The 27,611-nt window shown below is 40.9% G+C and overlaps 1 protein-coding gene across 1 annotated transcript in view; it reads right to left on the bottom strand.

Annotated features, from left to right (window-relative positions):
* hbegf.L (heparin-binding EGF-like growth factor L homeolog) overlaps positions 1-23,970 on the bottom strand; it is a 28,423-nt gene extending 4,453 nt beyond the window's left edge. Inside the window, exons 1-2 of the mRNA XM_018252113.2 lie at positions 23,080-23,970; positions 22,522-22,680 (exon numbers count right to left, since the gene is read on the bottom strand). Coding sequence (XP_018107602.1) covers positions 22,522-22,680; positions 23,080-23,119 — 199 coding nt within the window. The 5' untranslated portion in view covers positions 23,120-23,970. The remainder of the gene's footprint in view (positions 1-22,521; positions 22,681-23,079) is intronic.
* Positions 23,971-27,611: the final 3,641 nt, after the last annotated feature.

Here is a 27,611-nt window from a genome sequence, read left to right as displayed (position 1 = left end):
TAGCACCCTCAGTGATTTAAACTTAAGTTATCCTTTAACATGCAGTTATCCATCGATTTCCCACGACTAGTGATCCCCATTTTTCTGAATTAAAATATATTTTCAGACAGTTTGTCATCCATAGGAGAGGGAATTACGAATAACCACATGTCGCTATCACAGTCTCTTAGTGGATCCTAAGGGAGCCTATGGGTTGTGACACACAACATTTTGATCAATCACTATCTGCCACTGCTTATTTCCCAGGCTGACTCATGTTATTTTCCATTCAAGCAAAGTTGCCAGTATCCTCTGCCCTCACATTTTTGTCTGCTCTGTCTGCTGTAGAATATATCTTAATGCTTGAAGTGCAATTGAGGCTGCATTTTTTTTATATGTTTCTGTCCAGGTCCACTTTATTCGTCTTCTAGTCTGTTATTCAAATTACCGTCTGGTTTCTAGGGCCAACAATTCCACAATAGCAATATAAGTAGCAGTATTAAATTCCAGACTACAGAACTAAAACATTTTTTTCAAAACCACAAATTCTCGATGAATCCTATGGCGTATGTCAAACGTAAGCATTCATTTTAAGGGTAACGTTTCCTATATGTGTGGGTGTAAACAAACAAAATAAAAAATAAATAAAACATTTCAAATCCGTTTAGACACAGACAGCAAGGGCAATGACATAGGTAGTGATTTGTTGCCCAAGCAACTCACTGGTTAGGGGACAAAATGCTCAAATTCACCCCCCACTTGTAAAGGTGGCCATAGCCGAAAAGATCCGCTCGTTTGGCGACATCACCAAAACGAGCCGATCTTTCCCCGATATGCTGCTAACGGGAATGGCTAGATCGGGGGTAATCTGAATGTTCGGCCTTATGGCTGAACGTTCAGATTACGATGAGATCGCAATGGGCTCTGGCGGGATCGGTCGGGACAAAATCAAACCTGTCCGATCGACCGATCTCCACCTGACGAAAAATGTCAGGACTCTCCACACACAGTCCGAAAATCGCATGAATCCTCGATTCGTACGATAGGATCTTTGCGTCTATGGCCACCTTAAGACATCACTGTCAAGCTCAAGTCCCCACACTTTGCCAGACTGTTAGTACAAAATTAAATTATCAGTATCACAGCTGTGGAGTTGGAGTCGGAAGCAATTTTGGGTATCTGGAGTTGGAGTCACCAAAAACGTACCAATTCCGACTCCTCATAATATTAAATACAAGCACTGAAAATAATCAAATTAGATTTAAGAGCTTATATGAAGGAGGATATGGCTAACGCAATTCTGTTTCTAAGAACAATATTTTCTTTTGGATTGTATTTAACAGCTATATTACAGCTATATGCTAATGTATTAGAATTACCAAAGGACGTGGTTTATATTTTTGAGCTTTGGCAGTAATAAAATGTATAAAAAGTGTATGAAAGAACCATCGTGCAGCGCTCTATTTCTCCTCCTTGGCTATCTCCTATAGAAGGCAAGGAGGAGAAATCGAGTGCCGCACGATGGATCATCGCCCTGTATCCTTTTCTGAAGAGGAGTGCGTTTCGGTATGTTAATTTTTTAGATTTTGAGATTTTAAAGTTAAATATGTCTTGGTGTTTTTTTTCGTTATATACAAACAAGTTTTTTTTTAAAAAAAAAATGTTGACGTTACTGGTTCTTTAAAGGAACAGTAACACCAAAAAATGAAAGCCTTTTAAAGTAATTAACATATAATATAATTTTAGTGTGTGTGTTTCAGAAACACTACTATAGTTTATATAAATGAGCTGCTGTGTAGTCATTGGGGCAGTTTTACCACTGCAGAGCAACAGGACATTATTCTAATTACTTTTATACACTAAGTTTTTGGTGTTACTGCTTCCTTTAAAAACAGAGGAGTTGGAGTTGAAGGATTTATGTACCGACTCCACAGACCTGGTCAGTATGTTTGCTAAAAACGGCTTTAGTCTGTGGGAGCTCATGCAACTTCCCTTCTTGCCTCTTGGTAAAAATGCTCTTGGGCAAAAGTTCTTGTAGTTCATCCCCCCAGATGAGTAGGGGTATGAACAACAACCATTTAAAGTGTTGGGAGTCCAAGAGCTCAAAAAGACATTGGTCAGAGAGTGAGATTGAGAACCGTGAAGGTGTAACCAGCAATTAACAACCAACAACAGAACTGGCAGCAGGAGTTAAATTTCATATAGATGTGGTGCCATGATATCACAAAACCTGCATCCAGCGGAAGCCAATTACAGGATGGAAATACAAGGAACCACATTAATTTACAGATCCCACACACAGCATAATGCTCAGATTCCCAAGCAGAGCACATTGAGATGTTAATGTGTAGCAGATATACAGTACATCACCTGGCACCTAACAAAGCTTTATCCAGGTTGTTATGAATTAGCCAATGGATGTATACATTTACTCTTTTTGACAGTCAGCTCCGGTTAGGAGCACTCTGCTTCTTAGTAAAGATGGGAGCCTATGGCAACAAAGCTATGATGTCAGCATTCTACACTGGTGTGTGCACTTGGCGTTCAATTTAAAGTTAAAAGGACTCCAAAGACCTGGGTTGAATGTCTAAATTTAGGCTATACTCCCGAGAGTTCCGGGGTGCTCTATAATTACCATTTAACTGACTTCTGGTTCCTGACCCTTCTGCTTTGAGTTCTGGCTTTGCCAATTGCTGCCTGACCCCTTGTGTACCATGTTTTGGACGATTTCCGCCAGTCTGTACTCCAGCTTCCTCCTTGGTCCTAACTCCAGCCTACTAAAGCTGCTAGGTCTTAACAGTGTCACTTAGAACTGTTCACTGTTGTGTTTCCATGCAACAATCAAGTCAGTGCACTGACACTTGAAGGTGATTACTAGATTACCAGATGTTAAAGGACAAGGAAAGTTAAACTAAAAAAGTAGGCTAGAAGTTTTGTACATTATGTTTTGGGCTTCTGTACCAGCCGAAGGCCACCACAGCCCTTTAGCAGTAGAGATCTGTGTCTCCAAAGATGCCCCAGTAGCTCCCCATTTTCTTTTCTGCTGATTCACTGCACATGCTCTGTGCTGCTGTCACTTACTGAGCTAAGGGACCCACTCGCAATAAACAGTACTGATATAAATGTAGAAATGTAGAATATAAATGTCACAATATAAGGCTGATTAGTAATTAATACAGATAATTACTACATGGCAGCACAGAAACCAGTGCAATTAGCATCAGAATTTAATATTCCGCCCAATAGCATCAGCTTTTATTACAGACTACAGCTGATCAGAGCCCACTGAGCATGTGAGTGTAGCAGACACTTTCCAAGATGGTGACCCCCTGTGACAAGTTTGAAGTCCCGGATCAGTGCTGCTATTGAGAAGCTGAAACATGGCATTTTTATCCATATTCATTTTTAGGGTTTAGTTCTCCTTTAAAGGAGAAGGAAAGGCTAAAACTAAGAAAGCTTTATCAGAAAGGTCTATATAAATACACCAGTAAACCCTTCAAAGGAAAACCAATCTGAGTCCTCAGTTAAAAGAAACACAGCATTTCTTTAATTTTATGGGCTTCTGTATCAGACTTCCTGTTTTCAGCTTAAAACTCCAAGGCTAGGGCTTGAGCATGCTCAGTTTGCTCCTCTCTCCCTCTCCCCCCTGCTGTAATCTGAGCCCAGAGCTACGAGCAGGGAGAGACTCAGGCAGGAAGTGATGTCACAACAAGCTAATATGGCAGCTGCTATCCTAAACAAACAGAGAGAGTTTCTAGAGCTGTTTACTCAGGTATGTTAAAGCATTCTGCAGAATAAATATAGTGTTCTAGCTTGCACCATTGTGGCTAATCTATTGGCAATAAACTCTCTCTGTAGCTTTCCTTCTTCTTTAAAAGGTGAAGTGCACAGTGACCCAAGATCCAAAATGTTATCAAGTAGTGCAAACCAAAGCAGTCAGCTGATTACCCGATCGTAAATCCAAGAAAAAAATAAGCACTAGCCCCAACTGGCCTTTAGGCTGGGCATTCATAATTTTATAGAAAGATTACAGATTTATAGAAACACTGATTTGACCGTCACCCTACTAGAGATCCAAGGGTAAGCACTTACTGTAACTGAACTTGCCACTAGTAATAAAATGCTTCCATTCACATGGCTGTGCCCCAAGACCAACAAGTAGGTCTTAAATTTGGGTTTGGTGTACACCTGTTCCCATCACAATCATACCACATCCAAAAATCAATTTGCTAGTGATAACAATATCAAACAATAAATATCATTCAAAATGTGTTTTTATAATTAAAGGGGTTGTTCACTTTTTGACACTTTTTTCAGTTCAGTTAGTTTCAGTTCACCATAGAGACTTTTCCAATTACTTTCTATTTCCTATTTGAGACCATTCTTATACTGAAGTGTAAAGATTAATTTATCATCTTCTTACTAGTGATGGGCGAATTTATTCGGCAGGCGCAAATTTGTTATGAATTTCCACGTTTTGCCGTCAGCGAATAAATTCGCGAATTTGTCGCCGGCATCAAGTTTGACAGCTGCGGGCATTTTAACGCTGGCGAATTGTAACCAGTGTTAAAATCGCTGTTTTGCAATTTTTTCGCGAAATTCGTGGCCAAGCGAAACGGTACAAATTCGCCCATCACTACTTCTCATGTCCTTCTGAAGCAGCTCTGGCCGCTTTGATACATTGATAGAGTTAGTGGATACATTTTTTTATCTTTGTCCCTGCAGAGCAGAATCCCTGAGTTTCATTACAGGCAGCTGTTAGAATTGATACAATAGTTGCTAATATTCCACAGATGCTGCAGAAATGTATCAACTAGAGTAGCAAATTGTAACAGTTCAGAATCTGCAACTTGAATACCAAGCTGCCAGACAAATACCAGAGACAGGAACATTTTAAACTTCAATTCTGCAAAAAAACAGTACGAAATAAAAGATTTATAGAATTTATAAATATTTATTACTGGTGAACAATCTGAAAACAACTCAACTGAAAAAAAAAAGTGTTTGGAAGGTGAACATGTATCAAGGTATATCCTAAAAGTGCTCCAAAATAGCTTAGTGTGTAGAAGGTGGTCCCTACAAGTGGATTTACATTTTTATGTCTTTTTGGTTTAGACCAGGGGTCCCCAACCTTTTTTTACCCGTGAGCCACATTCAAATGTAAAAAAAGAGTTGGGGAGCAACACAAGAATGAAATATGTTCTTGGGGTGCTAAATAAGGGCTATGATTGGCTATTTGGTAGCTCCTAGGTGGACTGGCAGCCTACAGGAGCCTCTACTTGGCACTATACTTTGTTTTTATGCAATTAAAACTTGCTTCAAAGCCAGGAATTCAAAAAGCATAAGCACCTGCCTTGGGGACACTGAGAGCAACATCCAAGGGGTTGGTGAGAAACATGTTGCTCACGAGCTACTGGTTGGGGATCATTGGTTAAGACCATGACTGAGCTCAAGAGGGCAGGGTTCTCCTTCCATCTGTCTATGAACATGTGGTAATTTATTTTTGCCCAAGGCTGTCAAAGTGAATAATTGCTGGAAGTTTGAGGTGCAACACCAGATGTTGCACAAATTAGGAACACCTTGAACCCCCTTAGATAAGGATAACAGCATTTCTGCATTGCTAGGGTCCCATATTTCATCAACTCCTGCCATGGACACTATCTGCAGACAATTGAAACCCCATATAATTCAAATCCCATATCATTCAAAAAAACTGCTTGTAGAACCAGTGCTGCATCCCTCTTCACTGCTGAACAAAAGTAAAATCGTTCTGCAAATAGATTCAGCTTCTGCGTTTCCCCAGCTTCAAGCCATTTTGCAGAAAAGGAAACGCATGCGGGTTCTCCAAGAACGTGGGTAACATGATGCTACGGTGCCTAGGAGTCACTGTACTGTAAATGTAATATAAAACTGTTCATCTAGACTGAGTTTACAAGCATGCACTGCTTTCCAGCCTTACATCTGATGCAAAATAATACTTGTTTTTATGTTTATTTGACCTTGTTTCTCCTCTGCTTACAGTCCAAATAACCGAGGGCTACACAAAGGATTTAAAACAATGTAACCTATTTAAGCAATGTGGGAATAAGGTATGCAATGTACCAGGGTGTCAGGTGTCCCTATCCTTCTATAAAGGACATTTAAATGTATTGCATACTTTTAATTTTTTTAATGAAAATGTTAACTGTGAAAACAAGATTTCATGCTTATACCTACTATGCATGTCCTTTTCCATACAAGTTAAGAACTTTTGTCTTCCCCGCATATATGCATGTACAATGAGTCTCCTATTTGAAACACATATGCATTATACATTAAAGGGCTTTTCTTTTAATTCCTTGCATGACATAAAACTACTTTACCACCTCGCAATGGTGTAACTAGATATCACCAGGCCCTACAGCAAATTATTTTTCAGGCCCCCAAAATATCTAGAGGTTGACCTGTTTTACCATTATTTATTGAAATTGTACATGAATTAGGACTTCATGGGGCCGCTATGCCTCCTGGCCCCCCTGATAATGTAGCATATTGGTTTACGGCCACCTTTATACTACATAGTCGTGCAGAACACTAGAGAAGGGTTACTACTATAGTCATATGAAAAACTTTGGGAACTCCAGTCCTTAAGAGGGATATAAATGAGCTGGAGAGAGTGCAGAGACATCAATATTATAGGAGATGAAAGAAATTAAAATTACTATTAGCATTCTTTTATATGTTTCCACATTGTATTCACTCAGAATAAGGATCACTTATTGTGCTGCATTTCTGCTAAACATAACTAGAATCCCAAAGTAATTACAGTAGTAAGGAACACATAGAATAAAATATACTCCTCTAGTCTGTCTTCCAGCATGAATGATTCTGTTGAGTAATCCGCACAAGAGACCAGGAGGGCCCTGCAGTGTCCTGTGCTTTAATATGTTCCCATATTTTGGGACTTGCTTTTGCATTCCAGCATTTGCTCAGGATCTTTTTATTAAAAGTGTTACAGACATACAAAACTATTATTATTGTTCCAAGAATATTCATGGCAACAATAAATGCTGACCTGATGACATTTTAAAAGAAGAAGAAAATATATATATATATATATATATATATATATATATATATATATATATATATATATATATATATATATATATATATATATATATATATATATATATATAACAAACAAGGGAAAGTTGTGCTCACCACTAGTTTTTAAAATCATTAGGCGGGGGTGCAATGAGGGTGTGACCACAAAATACATATAGACAAATACAAGATTCTTCTGCACTCAACCCATTATCAATATATTTAAGACAGAGACATTTTGTGCATACTGCTACTGAAAAATGCCTTACCCTTTAAACAAAACAGGGATTGTTTGTCCATATATTGCAATATATTTAAGCTGGCCAACTACGTCAAAGTCATCCCATATCTGGCCAGTCCTATGCTCAATTTTCATTTGATTCATTAAGAATTCTATGGTTTCATTATACATTTTATAAAAGGGACGAATACGTTTTACCTGCAACTTACTAGCTGCTTTCAAAGTAAAACTCCCAAACTTGGCTGCCCTTTTATTAGACACCAGTGGGATCACCTGACTATAGTTGGAGGGGGTGGGAGCTACAACATGGAGCTGGTCACTGCTCTTGTAGAACTATAACAAACAAGGGAAAGTTGTGCTCACCACTGTGAGCACTAGTGGTGAGCACAACTTTCCCTTGTTTGTTATAGTTCTACAAGAGCAGTGACCAGCTCCATGTTGTAGCTCCCACCCCCTCCAACTATAGTCAGGTGATCCCACTGGTGTCTAATAAAAGGGCAGCCAAGTTTGGGAGTTTTACTTTGAAAGCAGCTAGTAAGTTGCAGGTAAAACGTATTCTTCCCTTTTATAAAATGTATAATGAAACCATAGAATTCTTAATGAATCAAATGAAAATTGAGCATAGGACTGGCCAGATATGGGATGACTTTGACGTAGTTGGCCAGCTTAAATATATTGCAATATATGGACAAACAATCCCTGTTTTGTTTAAAGGGTAAGGCATTTTTCAGTAGCAGTATGCACAAAATGTCTCTGCCTTAAATATATTGATAATGGGTTGAGTGCAGAGGAATCTTGTATTTGTCTATATATATATATATATATATATATATATATATATATATATATATATATATATATATATATATATATATATATATATATATATATATATATATATATATATATAATTTGGGGTAAATTTAGGCCATACCCCTATCAATAGCATTTCAGTTCCAGTTAAGGCTAACATGCCTCGGATCCATCAAAACCCTTCCCGTTTTCCCAGTAAGCCACATTCTTTTGTTGTCTGTACTTCGGGAATGTGTCGCCTAAATAAGGACACTTGGGAAGTATTTTAAAATAGTCCATAATGATAGAAAAAATAACGAGAGTGCGAGTTTACTACAAGGGATGCACTGAATCTATAAGTCTTGGATTTGGCCAAATACGGAATCCTCCTTTATGTGGTTCAGCCAAGCAACCACATCTGCATCTCATTATCTATGTCATATCCTCCATTCTAGTTTCCCACATACGACATTTCTTTATGGCACAACTTTGTCACTTGAATAGTATGGGGAGAATATGCTGGCAAACTTAGATCGGTACGTTATGGTGTCAACACAAGTACAATTTTAAGTATATGCCATGTCACTGCAAAAATATGCCAACATATTGGGGCAGACATTTTAGTAAATAAGGGATTGCAGTTTCTGGTTCAGTGCATGTTTAATGAATACCAATATGATGGTTGCAACAAAAGCTTATCATAAGTTCTAGTTACCCCCTGGATCCCTCATATGAGGAAAGTCTTCACAGTGTATTCTGGCTCATCAACTCTACAAGAGCCAGAAATGAAAGACATTTGTCTCATTTGACTTCCTCCAACCAGAAAACCAGCTGGATATCTCTGGGTCAGGTTAGGAAATTCCAAAAATCCCCTCTTTTATTAGTTTTTAAATCCCCTTTTATTGATTTTTAAATCCCCTCTTTTATTAGTTTTGAACCTTTTAAAGCCAATGATATGCTAACAGAAAACGGTCAAACTGCAAAAAAATAGGTCCTATATTTTTGACAGCGGCCCCTTTAAGAATGGATCCCCAGTCAGTGTTGTAGTAAATTGATAAAGGGATCTCTTATCCATTTCGTACTTCCTTTTTCTCTGTAATAATAAAACAGTATTGGGGTCATAACAATCCCACTGGGCTTTTATACGTTTTTAAAATGTTTTTTAGTATAGTGATTCTAATTACGGGATCCCATACTTGGATAAGGATGCGACATGGGGCAATTGTAAACATAATATCCATTCCTAAAATCTATGTTTAGCCTAAAATTTCTGCTTACTTGTTTTTTTCTACAAAATCATATTCACCCTTCATAAATAAAATTAAGTGCACATGGCTTGGGAATATGCATAATATCAAGCTATGCAGGAGGCATTCATTTTATTCAGGTTTTGTCTTTTTCATAACCGCATGCTAGAGTCCTGCGCAGGTCCATTTTTTGGAATCCATACCCGACCCGTACACGCAATCCGCAACCCGGACCCGCATTCTTAACTGCTTGGACCTGCTACCCGACCCGCAAGTACCTTATACGCAACCCGGACCCGCGACCCGCTGACCATTAGGAATCAGGAAGTGCTGTCATTGTAAACCAGAAGTGACATCATCGGAAGTAGACGTGATCAGAAAAAAGGAGTAAAAATCACTATTGAGAAGACCCTCGGCCCGACCCACAAACCCGCAGAACTGCCGATCCGCGTCTATACCCGCAGGGTACTGCAGGTTTTGCAGGTAACCCGAGGGTACCCGACCCGCTGCAGGACTCTACCGCATGCGAGAGATAAAACACTAAAAACTGATCATTTTGATTCAAAAGCTTTACTTTCCAAATAGATATTGTTTTGAGACACGTGAACTATGAATATTCATGTGCACTATTCATAAATCTCATATTCCATGCCACATAATCGGGAGTCTTCAAATCATTTACCCATTTTGGATTGGGCATGTAGCTTTACAAAAAAAAAAAAAATGGTTTTCCCGATACAAAAAAAAACAAAACAAAATAAAATATTCCAGCTACAAATTAGATCAACTGCCAAAGCCTATTGTATAATTTCACTAGAAAATATAGTAGTATTCTGTACAAAACGTAGGTCTTTGAAGTAATTTTTCTCTTTATTTTTAAAGTGCCTGCGGAACACACTCCAACAGTACCTTCTGAGTTACTCTTCAATACCTTTTATGTGAAGGTAGGAATGCACTGCCATATTCCTTACATATTTCACAGGGGCAAGTATAGTAGGGCACCGCTACGTGGGAGAGGCCACATGACGGCTGTACATCCAAGTAACAGTTTTGTCCTTTACATGCGTACGATAAAAATAATAATTCCCAAAACTGACTGTATCAGGTTTCCCAGCTGCTTGTATGAGTAGGAGAACTTCTAATTCACACTAGCAGGCTGTCATCTTTATGTAGGAACTTGGCCAGTTTCCGTTGTCCTTAACAGTAGGGATTAAATGTGTGCTATCATTAATCCTTTCTGTGAAAGGTAATCAGGTACGTTTCCTTGAGTTACACTGGAAGCTCAAAACGTAGAATATACAGCGCTTTGGTTAATATACAGAACTTCTTGTGTCAGTGCCATAGATTTTACCATGGAAAATGTTCTAATAAAAAGTGTATATTTTTACTGAAAACCACCTGTAACATTGCATTAAATTTAAATACTGCACAGAATTGTTTTTAAAAATAAAATAAAATAAGGGGCATAAACAGAGGACAGGCATTTTTCTTGCACTTGAGAGCTGCAGACTTACGGCTTGTACACGAATAGTATAACGTGCATTGCATTCAATCACTTCTTGCATAGAACAAAAGGCCTTTCTTTACATGGAGGACAGAGGTGGGTGCATTGTACACAGACTGCACATTTGACTGACAAGTATGGTTGCCACCTTTTCTGGAGAAAAATACCAGCCTTAAGATCTTTTTTAGCTTCCTTCCCTATTAATAAAGTTGACATCATCCATCATGTTTACCAGCCAGGCCAATAAAATACCAGCTAAGTGGCATCACTACTGAAGATCAAGGATATTTCAAGATACAACATTCATTCTACTATGATGAATAAATACAGGTATGGCACCTGTTATCCATTAAGCTCAGGCCTGGGGCTTTTCAGACAATGGATCTTTCCATAATTTGGATCTTCATACCTTAAGTCTACTACTAGAAAATCATGTAAACATTAAATAACCCCAATAGGCTGGATTTGCTTCCAATAGGGATAACTTATAACTTAGTTTGGATCAAGTACAAGGTACTGTTTTATTATTACAGAAAAAAGGGAAATCATTTTTAAAAATCTGAATAAAATGGAGTCTATGGAAGATGAGATTTCCGTAATTTGGAGCTTTCTGGATAACGGGTCTCTGGATAACAGATCACATACCTGTAAAATGCATTTATATGCTTAGGGCTAAAGGCAGGGAGTTTTCTTGTTGGTGAATTTCAGCTGACAGAGTATCAACTGTCACCCTTCCTTTTCACTTAAAGGATAAGTAACCTTTAAAATAAGTGAATTCAAAATTGACGAGCGTGCTGTTCTAAGCACTTTTGTAATTTACGTTCATTATTTATTTTCTTTTTATTCCAGGATATCAAGGGATACGTTTACTGTTAATATGAATGAATTTTGTTACAACAGCGCCACCTGCTGGTCAGAAACTGACCACAAAGTAGTCAAGGAAGAAAGAAAGAGGCTGCTCTGATGTTCCTCTGCTTAGGAAACATTTTCAAACGGTTTATAATTGTTTTCCTAAGCAGAAGAGCATCAGAGCAGCCTCTTTCTTTCTCCTGACAACTTCCTTGACTACTTGGTGGTCAGACTGGTCACAAACTGACCAGTAGGTGGCGCTGTTGTAACAAAATGTATTCATATTAACAGTACATGTATCCCTTAATATCTTGGAATAAAAAGAAAATAATGAATTGCTTAGAATAGATAACTTATCAGTTTTACATTCACTTATTTTACATATCCTTTAAAGGAGAACTAAAGCTTAACCTTCCCCATCTTCTTTTCCGCGGATATATATATATATATATATATATATACACACACACACACACACACACATGATAGAAGTCACAATACAAGGCTGATTATCAGCAACTCCTAAAATGCACTTGTCAACAACTGCCCACAACACACTGGGCATGTACAGTGTCAGTCGCAGTTCTCCTTTAAATGGGAAAGCCTGCCAGCATCAGTTTTGATACTGTTCACCCTGAAGATGCTCTAGTGGACATTTCAGGGCTGAAAAGCACCAGTTCTGACACTGTAAGACATTTCCTATGCAAATAAATCTGCCAGGAACAGTTTTGGAAGCTTCTTGATTATCTGATATACAGTGCGTGTGTGTGCAAGTGTTACTAACTCGTAGAAAAAGTTGCATTTTTAAAGGATACTGGCATGGGGAAAAAATGTTTTTTTCCCCAAAATGCATTAGTTAATAGTGCTGCTCCAGCAGAATTCTGCAATGAAATCTGTTTCTCAAAAGAGCAAACAGATTTTTTTATATTTAATTTTGAAATCTGACATAGGGCTAGACATATTGTCAGTTTCCCAGCTGCCCCCAGTCATGTTACGTGTGCTATGGTAAACTTCAGTCGCTCTTTAATGCTGTACTCCAAGTTGGAGTGATATCACCCATCTCTTTCCCCTCCAGCAGCCTAACAACAGAACAATGGGAAGGTAACCAGATAGCAGCTGCCTGGTTGATCTAAGAACAGCACTCAATAGTAAATTCCAGGTCCCACTGAGACACATTCAGTTACATTGAGTAGGAGATACAACAGCCTATCAGAAAGTAGTTCCATCCTAAAGTGCTGGCTCTTTTTGAAAGCACATGCAAACATACCAATATTACAATGAAAAAATATTAAGGAACACAGAAAAGGTAAAAAAAAATGATTTCATTTGCAGCAACTTTTCCAAGAAAAACAAGAAGGCAACAAAACACCCTACAACAGAATTAAGAGTGTCAGAGATGATCATAAAGTTACATTGGATTATGAAAAGAAAGGAGACGTTATATGACTTGTTCTAACCAGGGATGTCGGCGCTGTCACTCACACGGCTTTCGCCATGAATGATAATGTAAGCAAGTGCAAATTTGGAAGCATGACTAAAGCAGCTCTCTAGCATTACACCCAAGGCTGAAGAAGTTCTGAACAAGACACGATTGGGGGGGGGCGCATCCTAACATAACTCAATATCAATGTGACCTGGATATTATGCAGTCTCGTCTGAAGTTCCAGGCTGCCAGCATTTCTCTAAGTGACTTTGAGGAAATGAAGGGTGCCTTTTTTAGACAACAGAAAGTGACAGGCATCCAAAAACTTCTATTATTAACGTTGGCAAGATTTCTTCCCTGATGAGGATTAAGTTACAGGCACCGCATTTCATAGACTCATATTTAATGATAAAAGCCATGGTTTTTTTTTTTTTCTCAGGGATGAGCATAAGGTCAGAATTAGGAATGATGTACAGAAGCCTTATCTGGAAACCAGTTATCCTGAAAGCTCCAAATCCCAGGAAGGCAGTCTCCTCATACAGTGCATTTTAAAGGGGTTACTCTTCTTTGGGTTAATTTTTAGTATGATGTAGAGAGTGATATTCCGAGACCAGTTGCAATGGGTTTTCGTTTATTATAAAATGTGGTTTTTGAGTTATTTAGCTTTTTATTCAGCAGCTCTCTAGTTTGCAATTTCTGCAATCTGGCTGCTAGGGACAAATTATCATAGCAAACATGCATTGATTTGAATAACAGTCTGGAATATGAATAGGAGAGGGCCTGAATAGAAAGATGAGTAATAAAAAGTAGCAATAACAATGAGGGGCAGATTTATCAAGGGTCGAATAGTAAATCAGAATTTTCGTGTTTCAAAATTCACACATTCGAATTTCAATCCTCTTATTCGAATGTAAATTTGAATGTGAGATTTACCATACCTCAATCAATGGTCCTAATTCAAATATTCGCCACCTAAAACCTGCAGAGCTCATGTACAAGTCAATGGCAGAGATCCGTTGAGCCATTTTGAGATATTTAATAGCCTTCCTGACATTTGGGGTTTTTGGGGTTTTTTTTTGAGAAAATTTGATTCATACGAATCTAATATGATTCGAATTTTCAGGTCAGATATTAGACATTCAAATGTTTTCTTAAATAACCTCCCAGTCGAATTGTGAGTATATTCGACCTTTGATAAATGGGCTTCTAGCCTTAACAGAACATTTGTTTTTAGATGGGGTCAGTGACCCCCACTTGAAAGCTGGAAAGAAGGCAGATAATTAAAAACCTATAAATAATGAAGACCAATCGAAAAGTTGCTTAGAGTTACCTGTTCCAGAACATATCAAAAGTTAACTTAAAGGCGAACCACCCCTTTAAGCAAATAATTCTACATTTTTGAAATTATCTCCTTTTATTCTATAATAATAAAACAGTATCTTGTATTTGGTAACTAAGTTGCATGAATCCATATTGGTAGCAAAGCAATCTTATTTGGTGTATTTCATGTTAAAATTGATTCTTGTTCGATTTAATGTATGGGACCCAAATTATGGAACTATCCCATATTCGAAAAACCTGGGTCCTGAGCAGATTCCAGACCTGTATATTGCTTTTTCATAAATACAAACATGACTTTAGGGCCTAAATGGCGGCTGAATAGTTTTAGCTGGAATTGAAACGGGACATACGCTAATAAAAAACAACATGGGACTACCTTTCCCAGCTAGAATGAAACCCAAATATACAGTGTATGATTAGACTGGCTTGGGTTCTAGATAAAACCTTCCCTGCGCCTGAATGTAACAGGGTGCGACTATGTTGCTGTACACAAAAATGTATATTGTGTACTTAACCAGATTTTTTTTACACCATGCTAGGGTTGCCACCAGGCCAGTATTTTACCGGTTTGGCCGGTAAAAACGATGGTTGACCCCAATGTTATTGATACAGAAAAAAGATAAATATAAAGGAAGGCGGTATTTTTTTCCAGAAAAGGTGGCAACCCTACATGCTAACTGCGCCACTTTGAAAATGCAACTGAAATCAGTACTTGGGTATCCCTTTCGGTTTTCAAGTTCTGCTAAAAATCAATATTTTTCTAATTTATTGCCATTATAAACCACCAATCAAAAATTGGGTTTCTTATCTCACTTTGAACAGACAAACTTCTCCCTTCACTGCAGCTCATTGTCAAGGGATTTCTCAGCCGATTGAAAATTAGTTTTTTAGCTTCTAATCTTTTGGCAGGAAGTAACAGGAACTGCTCAGTTTTTCAGCTAAATAAACATAAAAATGGTGGTCAAGTAAAATATTAAACCATTACTATGCTCAATGAAAGAAAACAATGTATTAGACCAGGAGTGCCCAAACTTTACTAATGCAGGGTCTACTTTTAGTGATGTGTCCCATCTACCGGTAGATCCCAATCTACCTTTTGGACACCCCTGTATTGGATAATCAATACAAGTGTTGCAAAGGCAGCAATCAAGTACGGAAACATAGAAAATGAGAAGCAGATGGCTTTACTTGGAACACTATCTTCCCCTAGTAGCAAAGGATGGAGATGAAGATATTTTGGTTAAAGGAGAACAGAGGTAAACGCTAATTTGATTAAGCAATTCTTTTCCTAAATGTGCTTTAAAAAGTATTCACAGGACTGACTCTTTAGAGGTACATGTGGCTCTGATCAAATAGATTGTCACAAGCTGACAAATGATATTTGGTAAGTTTAAGGTGAGAGGCCCAATGGAATACACCCTTGAGTACTTGATATGCTTTGTTCAGTTATAGCCAGGCCACATTTTGCCATTTTCTCTTTTTTCTGATATGGTACCACAGCTGGTGTCATTCCAGTGTTTACAAAGGGATTACAACAGTGGCATAATAGATATGACTGGGCCCCACAGCAAATTCTTTTTCAAGCCCCCAAAATGGCCAGAGGTTGACCTCAGTATCAGAAATTGTATAAGAATTAGGGCCTTATGGGGCCCTTATACCTCCTGAGTCTGGTTCCTCTATAGTTACGACCCTGGATTACAATCTCAGCCTGGCAATTACAGGCTTTTAAATGTGGCAAAGTTATTTGGAAGGTTTGCTAACAGTATATTCAGCATTATAAGGGTAAGGTCACACTGGGCGATTCTGGGTGAGTCGCCTGGCGACTAATAGCCTCTTCTTTGGGACGACAAACCTCCCCGAACTGCTTCCCTGTCTTCTGCCTGCTAGAATGAGAAATCGACTGCGGCATGGCACTTGCGGCGCAAGTGAGGCAACTTTGTGCGACTTCGGAAAACGAAGAGCCGCAAGTGCCATGCTGCAAGTGATTTCTCATTCTAGCAGGCAGAAGACAGAGGAAAGCAGTTCAGGGAGATTAGTCGCCCCAAAGAAGAGGTGATTAGTCGCCGGGTGACTAAACCTCCCCGAATCGCTCAGTGTGACCTTACCCTAAAGCTGGCCATAGATGTAAAGATTTTTAAAAGATCCGATCCTCATCGTGAGACCACGATTATCTCGAAACAATCGTACGAATTGTCCATCAACTAAAAAGACCATTGCAGGCGATATTACCAGGAAAACAAAGGGGAGCTGCCTGCTTGGCCCAGCAAACATATATAGATTGCACTGGGACGGATAAAGATTTTTTAACCTGTCCGATCAATTTTCTGACAGATGTCGGCCAAAAAAATCGTAAGATGTTCGATCGTTCGAATCCCGTTTACCGCACGATAATTTAGAAGGATTGCTTGGACTTCCTTAAAATCGGTCGTTCGGCAAGAGAAATCTTTGCGTCTATGGGGACCTTAAGTAGTATTCAGCAATCAACAACAAACGTTTGCTTTCTAAACAAAGGTCTGTTGATCTAGGTAATGTTTGTTCATGGATAAAAAAAACAAAAACAGCTAAAAGATCATCTACAGAGGGTGATATTCAATGGGGACTATGATTACACGCATGGAAACCAAACAATCCCAGCCGATATCTATATAGTATGATGAAGATGAATGGAGTAATGTCATAAGAGTTGCAGGGGGTTATGTAATAAAAGGCACTAAGTTTGCACAGGGGCAGTAACCCATAGTAACCAATCAGCGGGTAGAATTTACTAGTCACCTGTATAAATGCAAGCATCTTATTATCATGTGTTACTGATCCTGGCCAAAATTAGTGCCTTTTATTACATATGGGGGGGGGGGGCAATGATTTACCAGATCCAATAACCCACAGCAACCAACCAGCAGACAATACTAGCAAAATCTATGAACTGCAGGTTAAGCCCTGCTTGTTTTGGGGTCCTTTATTCTGAACGGAAAAGTAGCATTATGGTTTGTAATGTAAAGTATACCATACAAAGAACAGTTCAGAAGGTTGAGCCATACATCAAGTCCCTCTTGTTCTGTTTTCCCCAATGCTCCATTTACTATTATCTATCTTTATAGTGCATTGCATTACACTTCTCAGTAAGACTAGAGCATTTGCAACACACACACATTCCACAGTTAATATAAAATATACAGGGGACCCAATTCATGAACTCATTAGAGCGGATGATTTCTCCAGTGGGAGACAGAAAAGAAAATTCCTTTGCAAATATATCTGCCAAATGTTTTAACATCCCTGCGTCCCAACCCCCAGCGCCTTTCATGCAATTCGATTTGAAAAGAATTTCCATTCAACAACAAATGACTTGTTGGTCTAATATGATGCTTTTTTAAAGAGGTTGTTCACCTTCGAGTTAACTTTTAGCATGATGTACAGACATATATTCTAAGACAATTTGCAATTGGCAATTGGCTTTTGAGTTATTTCGCTTTTTATTCGGCAGCTCTCCAGTTTGCAATTTCAGCAATCCGGTTGCTAGGGTCCAAATAACCCTAGCAACCATGGACTTATTTAAATAGACTATGAATATGGCAGGCCTGAATGGCAATAATAGAACATTCGTAGCTTTACAGAGCATTTATTTTTAGATGGGGTCAGTGACGCCCATTTGAAAACTGGAAAGAATCAGAAGAAAAAGGCAAATAAAATAAAAAAACATGAAAAATAAATAATGAAGAACAAATGAAAAGTTACTTAGCATTAGCCCTTCTATAACATTCTAAAAGTTAACTGAAAGGTGAACCAACCCATTAAAGCAATACTGACATCACAGTAACACATTTCTTACTACTGCAGAAATCCATCAAGCAGGACCCAGTATTCTGGGTATAGCATATTCTTTTTGCTGAAACTGCACACGCAGCAGTCCGAAAATACAAACCTGACCCCTTACGGGGTGGCGGGAGGTGCCTTAAGACTACATTAATATTGCATATGACAGATTCTATAGCAATGAAAAACAACTAATAGTGCTGTAAGTACCTTAAATTATCAACAGGTCAGAAGGAAAAGTCTTGTGCAGAAGAGGTTCTTATCTGTCCCAAATTCAAAACATTGGTCCTTGTGGAAGTAACATATTTTGTGGCGTAGGTCGCTGTGTAAAATTGGAGTTATCCCCCAGTTACAATAAAAAAATGCTAAGTAATTAAACTATAATGTACCATTTCCCTGCACTGGTACAACTGCTGTGTTTGCTTCAGAAAGACTACTATAGTTTATATAAACAGACTGCTGTGTAGCTATGGGGCAGTCATTCAAGGCACAGTTTACATAGCAGATAACTGATACAGAACCCCCAACTAATTACCTTCCCTCCTCTAATTTGCATATGCAAATTAGGATTTAGCTGAACTTTACACTGAGGGTAGGGACACACCTGGTGATTCGGGGAGATTTAGTCACCTGGTGACTAATCACCTCTTCTTTGGGGCGACTAATTTCCCCTGAACGCCTTCCCTCGGTCTTGCGCCGGCGATAATGAAAAGTCGTCTGCGGCATGGCACACGAGGCTTATTCCGAAGTTTCCTCATGAGGCAAAACTTCGGAATACGAAGCGCCGCGTGTGCCATGCCGCAGGCGACTATTTCATTATAGCCGCGCAAGACCGACGGAAGGGTTTCGGGGGAAATGAGTCGCCCCAAAGAAGAGGCGATTAGTCGCCAGGCGACTAAATCTCCCTGAATCACCAGGTGTGCCCTTACCTTAAGGATTTGGAGGTTGGATCAAATCCAACATTTGCTACATCTATGCATTAAAAGTTAACTGTACATTACCAATAAATCAGTGGTTTATGTCGGTGTGATGAGGGCCTGGAAGCCACCCCAGTATCTCCAAGGACCACCATGGTGCCCCTGCCTTGTGTGTGGTCTCCATTGCTTTTATATTACTGTCTGTACTCTCATCTGCAGTAATGTCCATTTTTTTCTTCCGGCAATAGGTCTCCCTTAACTGTATTCTACAACAAGGGACCTATGCAAAGCTCACTTAGGCCTGGGCCATATTCCACTGGGCAGCATGAATTAATTTATATGCTCTGTTTTATTCCCTCCTGCCTATATGCACCTTGGATAGGTAAACGTACTGTGTAATAAAATCCACACTAAAAAAAGAAGACCATTTGTAGATCAGTTGAACATGAGCAATATTCTACAAAGCCTGCAGAATTATAGTTTCCCTTGAACGCCCTATGACTGAACTTCAAATTATGAAACACGCCATTTTTGCAAAAAGCTTACAAGAAATGGCAAGAGAAATGGCTAGAAGTAATTTTATTTATTTGGTACCTACACAGAGTGTATTTGAGGGCGCCAGAGACTGCACCTGCTCTAGCTGAATCACTAAGTCTGCCCCTAATTTAGGGATATATTCTGAGGACTTGTCTAATAGCAAAACACACTTTTTAATGGGTACATATATGGATAAATGTGCCTTTATGGTGCATAACATTAGGATCAAGCCAAATTGACTCAAACAATGAAGTCAGACAGATAAAGCTGGCCATAGACGCAAAGATCCGATCGTACGAATCCTTGTTATAAGAAATTCATTGTTGTCAGCTTGGGGAGGCTTATACACCCATGGGACAATAACTGCAACAATGTATTTATATTGTAAAGTAGCTCAACGAGACATATGCATTCAATCATCAACATTGAGAATTTTAAGAGATTTATGGAATAATTCTGCATCCAAACGCTTTACAAAAATGATAACAATTATACCATTTCCTGTGGTGACATGCGCTGCTGGATAAATGGAAAAATAAACACATTCTTTACACGGATATTTACTATAAAAATAGACGCTGGGTTCCATATACAATCACATCATTAACAAAACAAGAGAAAACTATACTCCTATTTGTGGCTCTGACAGCAAATTCAGTGCTAAAGAGAGTGTGTGTAACCCAGGAGTGGGATGGCTGCAATGCTGCCAAGCTGAGCTAATCACTACAAGGCTTTATTCCAACAGAACTTAATGAATAGCTGCACACAAGAGCCCTTCAAATCTCTACCAATCTCCATTAGAGAAATGTGATATAACGTATATTTTAATTCAAGGTGGGCGATCTCACTCCCGAGAACAATCTTTGTGTTTGGGGAGGTATTTTCCACAGAGATTCATAATATCCTAGGGCCAATCACATATCTAAAGGTAGAGGCAATTTCATGTGAATAGCCCTCCAGAATAACTATCAGTGCAACTTTCATGTAGAATACCCCAGGTCTAGCGGTGTAACTACAATACAGCAAACCCTTGGGGGGATCAGGGGAACAGAGGGGGCCCGCATAGTCATGGGATCTGCCTGCCGAAAATTAAAGAGCGGCGGAGGTAATGAAAAGGCAGATAATTTTTTTGAGGGGGGCCTCAGATCTGCTTAGTTACTCCACTACTCAAAATACATGGCATTATAACTATACAGCAGTGGTCACCAACCAGTGGCTCATGAGCAACATGTTGCTCACCAACCCCTTGGATATTACTCCCAGTGGCCTCAAGGCAGGTGCTTATTACATAGAGGGTACCAAATAGCCAACCACAACCCTTATTTGGCACCTCCTGGAACAATTTTCATGCTTGTATGGATCCCCAACTCTTTTTACATTTAAATGCGGCTCACGGGTAAAAGAAAAAGTTGAGGTCCCCTGCTATACAGTGCCAGTTTTCATGTAGAATATCTAGAGATGCACCAAATTCAGTTTTGGGTTTCAGTCGAATTCTAGCCTATTTCTAGCTTGGGCAAACTGAATCCGAACCCTACAAACAATGGAAAATATGGTTTTGAGAGCACCACTAATTTCTGGGCGTGAAGAGGATTTGGATTTTTAGTTCGGTATTCAGAAAAATCCACTGGGGGGTGGAGTGAATTGGGCGAATCTTGATTTACAGGTTCAGTGCATCCCTAATAATACACTGTCAGGATAACTGTACAGTGTCAGGTATAAAGGGATGGATTAATACACAGACTCCCCTAGTCTATAGTCTAGGGGCCAAACTCGTTTATTTCAATTGTCATTTCTATTTTCTTTTTCTATTTATTTTTATCTGCACTGCTGGGTCTGCTCAGGGGCACCTGCTGGGAGAAGACGACAGGCAAGGTGCAGGTGTGCACACAATAATATAGTCCCAATTTCCGTGTAGCAAATAATGTGGTGCTCTATGTGGAAGCTCTGTTGCATAGGACAGCGTCATTAGGCAATAAGAGCTATAGAAAAATCAGATGGCACTTTATAAGCACTTTCAGTGCTTTATTGAGATCTCCACACAACGTTTCGGGGGTCCTCCCCTTCTTCAGGTGCTGGTGTGTTTCAGGGGCTGCTGCTGCCACCCCTGCTCTCCAGCTCCACGCTTAAAAATTAGCATCGCTAGTGTAACAAGCACAATAGAGCACTTTGCACGAGTGAAGCCAAATATCTGGTAAGGCCATATGTGGGTCCATATGTGGATGTAGCCTACGGGACCCCACATGTCATTAATCCACCACTGCAGGTATAATACCACCGTTTTAGTGCAGGTGCCATGTATAATAGCCTGCAGGATCTACGGCAGGGTTGTATTTATATACATAGGCTCCAGAGGAAGAGAGCGGCACGGTTTTGGGGGCAGACCTCAAAGGTGCCTATTTTTTTTTTTTTTTAAACCCTCTGCCACGGATTTCCATAGGAAATCTGGTGACGGAGCTGAGGGGTAGGGGGTCCGAGGAAGTCACGCACGTCGTGCTGACATCACTTCTGCTGAATATGTTGCATGACATCAGACGTGACAGCGTGCCGGCGTGTGATGTCAGCGCGCACAACGTAGGGGGCGTGTTTAGGTCCGATGCCTAGGGTGGCATCAGACCTAAAGACAGCCCTGATCTAAGGGGCAATTTAATGTCTATTAACCCAAAACATGGCAAGATAAACTCAGTGACAACTTCATGTATAACACCTCCAACCTGTTTCTTATAGTAAATGAACTGCAGTTGGTTTGAGGGGAGGCTTTAGTCTTCATAAACATCAGAGGCGTCATTACCTACCCCTTGGCGAGGCAACGATGTGGTTTCCTACTGTGAACACCCTTTTATCCTCGTACTGGATACTTTCCGCAGCCGCTGCAAAGTCGCTCGTGGTGGCTTTACTAAACACTTCATTGTGACGCGATCCAATCACCGCTCCGTACACCAGCACATAGGAGACTGCAAAACAAAAAAAAAGAGCCCCGTTACACACGGTTGCCACCTGGCCAGTAAAAATGATGGCTGATCCCAATGTTATTAATAAGGAAAAAAGATAAATATATAGGAAGGCCGGTATTTTTTTTTTCCTGAAAAGGTGACAACCCTAGGTTTCCCCCACAAATGCAATGCCATTTTTGTGGTGTTGTGTAAATATTACTTCAGTAAATAACAAGCCACTACGAGAAGTGATGCCACCTCCCTGAAATAAACTTGCGCCGCGGCTGCATTACGAGCGCAGCCATTTATAGGACGGGATCGGCTAAAAATAGGGGAGCAGCAGCAGTCACTGATCCTTGAGGGTTAAACGCTTAAAGTGTAGAGAGAGAGAGAGAATGTAAAGGCAAGAATAGGACTTACCTTGCAGGAGAAGCAGCAGAGCGACTTTCATGAAGTTCATGTTGAGTTAAGAGACGCGCAGGAGGCGAGAGAATGAGAGAATCAGGCAGGAGAGAGCAGAGCACTCGGACGGGTCCATGCAGCTGAGAGGAGGGAGTCGGCGGTTCACTGAATGGACGCGCTGTGGGACTGGCTGCGGGGAGGCACAGCAGGGCGGCATATGTTTGCCTTAAAATACGGACGGCCACTCCCTTCCTTGACTAACAACTTACTCACGGCACCAGCATCAGTGTGTGGAGGCTTTCGAGCCGCCGCCGCCTCCACTGGGGGTCGAACCAAGAAACCTGATCCTTAAAAATAACTTTTCCATGCGGTACTTTCATGATAGCGATGGGAGGAAGAATTCGGCCCGACTTTCACTGCAAACAGAACTCTATGGTGCCCACATTGTGGTGCAGCACATTCATCAGCTTGTGACAGAGTTTTTAGCACAGCAACAACTCAACAGAACTTTTTTTTATTCATTCCTTAGGGATTTTTTTTTTTTTTTAGAAATGTATTTATGGATGAAAGTTACAGTCAGTGGTGGAACTAGTTCTTACTGGGCCCCAGAGCAAATTCATTTAGGGCCCCCCAACATATACAGATAAGGTTGCCACCTGGCCAGTATTTTACTCAGCGTGGGACTGGGCAGCGGGAAAAAACACGGTGGGTCCTGCCAGCCCAGACCTGGCCACCCCGTTGCCGGCCTGCTTTTGCGCTTGTTTCAGGCTTTTTGTACGCATACATTTCACTGCACTAACATCACTTCTGCTTTTTGCGCATGACAGGAATTTAAAGTTCAGAGGGGGCCCCAGGGGTCTGCCAGGTGGGCCCTTTGTTGTGCAGCCCAGTGGGCCCCGAGGGCTCCAGTCTGACCCTGGTTTTACTGGCCTGGCCGGTTAAAATGATGGTTAAACCCCAATGTTATTAATAGGGAAAAAAAGATAAATATATTGGTATAGGGTTGCCACCCAACCGGTATTTTACCGGCCTAGCTGGTAAAACACCTGCCGGGGCCGGTATTACAGATTTACCGGCAATGTAGTTGCCGGTAAATTTTTAATACCCTTGGCCCGTCTTCAATTTGCTTAGAACCAGGGCCGGATTTACATAGCCAGCTCCCCCCGTCCCCTCCATCTTATTTGCTTGAATTTTCATCATCGGGACCGGAGTAATGGGGGAAGTTATTTTTTTTTAAAAAACTATAGTATCTCTGCACATCCCCAGTGTTTCCGAACCAATGTGGGTGTGGTTGGGCAGCATGCTGTCCCTTAAAATACTTTTAATAAATTTAAAGCAAGGGTTTTTCACCCCGCTAGCAGTACCTGTGTGCCAGTGAATCTTTTCTTCATACAATTGTGGGGCCACCGATACCCTTTTACTGAGCACCAAGGATACTTCATCCTCGAGAGGGCCTGGGTGTGCGTCGGCAGTTTGGACTTTTTCCTTAAAATACTGCCTCCCTAGGCCCAGGCCTTGGTGGCCTCTCCACAAATCCGGGCCTGCTTAGAACTTACCTGTTTTTTCCGCCTACAGGCCACTGTGCGACGTGGCTCTGCCCCCTTTTGCGGCACATTGCTTGGCTTTGCCAGCATTTGCGTTATGGAATGCCCCTTTTGTTCCCGCCCATCCACCAGCCGGTAATAGAGTTTACCACAGAAAAACTCACCTGCTTTCCATTTGTTCCTAAGAGATTTTTTCTTCAATCAAATAGTCAACTGTAACCAGGGGTGTAACTACAGAGGAAGCAGACCCTGCGGGGCCCAGAGGTATAGGGGGCACCATGAGACCCTCATTATTCGGCAATCTCAACTAGGGTTGCCACTTTTTCTAAAAGCTTATCTCACATTTTAATAAAACTGCCCTATGTCTTTTTTCTGAGTTATTTCTTATTCTGAGTCTGTGTATTTCATAGGAAAATACATGTGAGGAAGGCAGATGTGGGGGCCATTTTGGTGACAGTGAGGAAGTTGTGCCCAATCTTCACATAGGCATACCCCACCCCCTAACATTTGAAAATCAGAAACAGGGACAAAAAGTTCTGCCATGTTTAGCATGGCAAAAAAATGTTGTTCTCCCCATTTTGTGGCCACACTCCTTAAATACTATATCCATTTGGCAGGTTATGGAAAGTCTGAACACATTTCTGGGGGTTTTAGAGTCATGTTTTATCTGTTATTACAGTTTTGTTAATAAAGGTGACTTGCCCTTTGAGCTGTGAGCCGCAGTTCTTTGCTTTAGTGATGCGCGGGTCAAGTAAAACCCTGACCAGCCCTCCCACAACCGAGCCCACCTGCCGCATCCGACTTCCGGGTTCCTTTTATAGACCCGCGGCATTTGAAGCCAGCTTAACCCGCACCTGTGAAGAGGAGTGCGAGATCAGCCCGCACATCACTACTTTGCTTATCTTAAATTGATAGAAATTGAAGTATCAAATTGCAGGCGCTGAGTATTCTGGGCTCTCTAACAAAAACTGCAAAATAATACGGAACCTCACACACTCTAGTTAGTTATGCACTTGGGGAGCTTACCCCCTTTATTGGGGGGGATCACTTAATGAGTAAAGATACATTTAGCAGCCCCACTTCACAATGGAACTGCTTTAAGATAAGCTATTGTTACTGAATCTAACTGGAGGAGTCACCGTGGGACTTGGATTTTTACTATTGAACACTATTCTCATATCTACCAGTAGGTGGGTCATGGGAGCATTTGTAGCAATGCAGGTGTCTGGGAGCTGTTATCTGGTTACCTTCCCATTGTTCTGCTGATAGGCTGCTGGGGGGAAAGGAAAGGGGTTGATATCGCTCCAACTTGCAGTGCAGCAGTAAAGAGTGAATGAAGTTTATCAGAGCACATGTGACATGGCTGAGGGCATCTGGGAAATTAATAACATATCTAGCAGGATTCTGCTGGAGGAGCAATATTAACTGATGCATTTTGTAAAAATGGGTTTCGTTTGCCCAGGTGCAGTAACCTATAGCAGCAGCTAACATTTACTGGTTACCTGTTTAAAAACAAACATCTTATTGGTTACTACCAGTTGCTGCTTCTGGGCAAACTTAGTACCATATATTACATATGGGGGTAAGAGAGGTTGGCTGGTGGGAACTCAGCCTGAAGGACCATTAAGGGGAGGTTTGTAACAGTGAGAATGTGTTTCAGTCTGGCAGCTCAGTGATCCAGGTGCAGATTCTGAACTGTTACAATTTGCTACATCAGTTGATACATTTCTCAGCAGCATCTGTGGAATATTAGCAACTATGGTCTCGATTCTCTCAGCCGTTGCTGCAAGACCATGTCCACATTAATAGCACAGCAAAAAAACAGATGGTTGGTGCTCATTGCAGGGATCAGGGCCGGAAGTAGGGGTAGGCAGAGTAGGCGGCTGTCTAGGATGCCATCATTGAGGGGTGCACTTGTAATGGTGTTTTTTGGTTTTTTCAAGCGTTTATTTAATAATTTGTTTCCATAATCATGGTCACTCAGTGGGGTGGAATGCCACTCCTTATCCTTTTCCCTCTTGCCAGCAAGGAATAGCTCCTTCTGTGTGGTGCGGCAGTGTGACGTGTGTATACGCGTCACTGATGCGGTTGGGTGTCAGAGAGCTGGCGGGCTGCTTGGTGTGGCTTGCACTTGCTGCTCTCAGCCTTGCACAGTTGCACTGAACTGAAGACATTCTTTCTATTACTGTAAAGTGTGAAGCTTCCTGCTGGCACAGACAGGTACAGATTTGGGCCGGGGCCATATGTTTACTGTTACTGTTGAGCTGGGCGCTGGCACAGGTACATAAATACTTGGGGGCAATATGATGTGATCAGATTATTTTTGGCTGCTGCTGGCACAGGTAAAGATTGGGGACAATATGATGGCTGCTGGAGGGCTGTATGATGGATGGCTGCTGAACTTGCTGGTACAGGTATGGGGGGCAGTATGATGGTTGGCTACTGGCACAGTTATGGGGGCAGTATGATGGATGGCTACTAGCACAGGTATGGGGGGCAGTATGATGGTTGGCTACTGGCACAGTTATGGGGGGCAGTATGATGGATGGCTACTAGCACAGGTATGGGGGGCAGTATGATGGATGGCTACTGGCACAGGTATGGGGGGGGCAGTATGATGAATGGCTGCTGAGCTTGCTGGTACAGGTATGGGGGGCAGTATGATGGATGGCTATTGGCACAGGTATGGGGGGCAGTATGATGAATGGCTGCTGAGCTTGCTGGTACAGGTATGGGGGGCAGTATGATGTATGGCTACTGGCACAGGTATGGGGGGCAGTTTGATGGATGGCTACTGGCACAGGTATGGGGGGGCAGTATGATGGATGGCTACTGGCACAGGTATGAGGGCAGTATGATGGATGGCTACTAGCACAGGTATGGGGGGCAGTATGATGGATGGCTACTGGCACAGGTATGGGGGGCAGTATGATGAATGGCTGCTGAGCTTGCTGGTACAGGTATGGGGGGCAGTATGATGTATGGCTACTGGCACAGGTATGGGGG

The sequence above is a fragment of the Xenopus laevis genome, chromosome 3L (assembly GCF_017654675.1).
Source record: "Xenopus laevis strain J_2021 chromosome 3L, Xenopus_laevis_v10.1, whole genome shotgun sequence".
In the NCBI taxonomy this organism is placed as follows: domain Eukaryota; kingdom Metazoa; phylum Chordata; class Amphibia; order Anura; family Pipidae; genus Xenopus; species Xenopus laevis.
The sequence above is the reverse complement of the archived record's forward strand: the minus strand, read 5'-3'. Positions and strand labels throughout refer to the sequence as shown.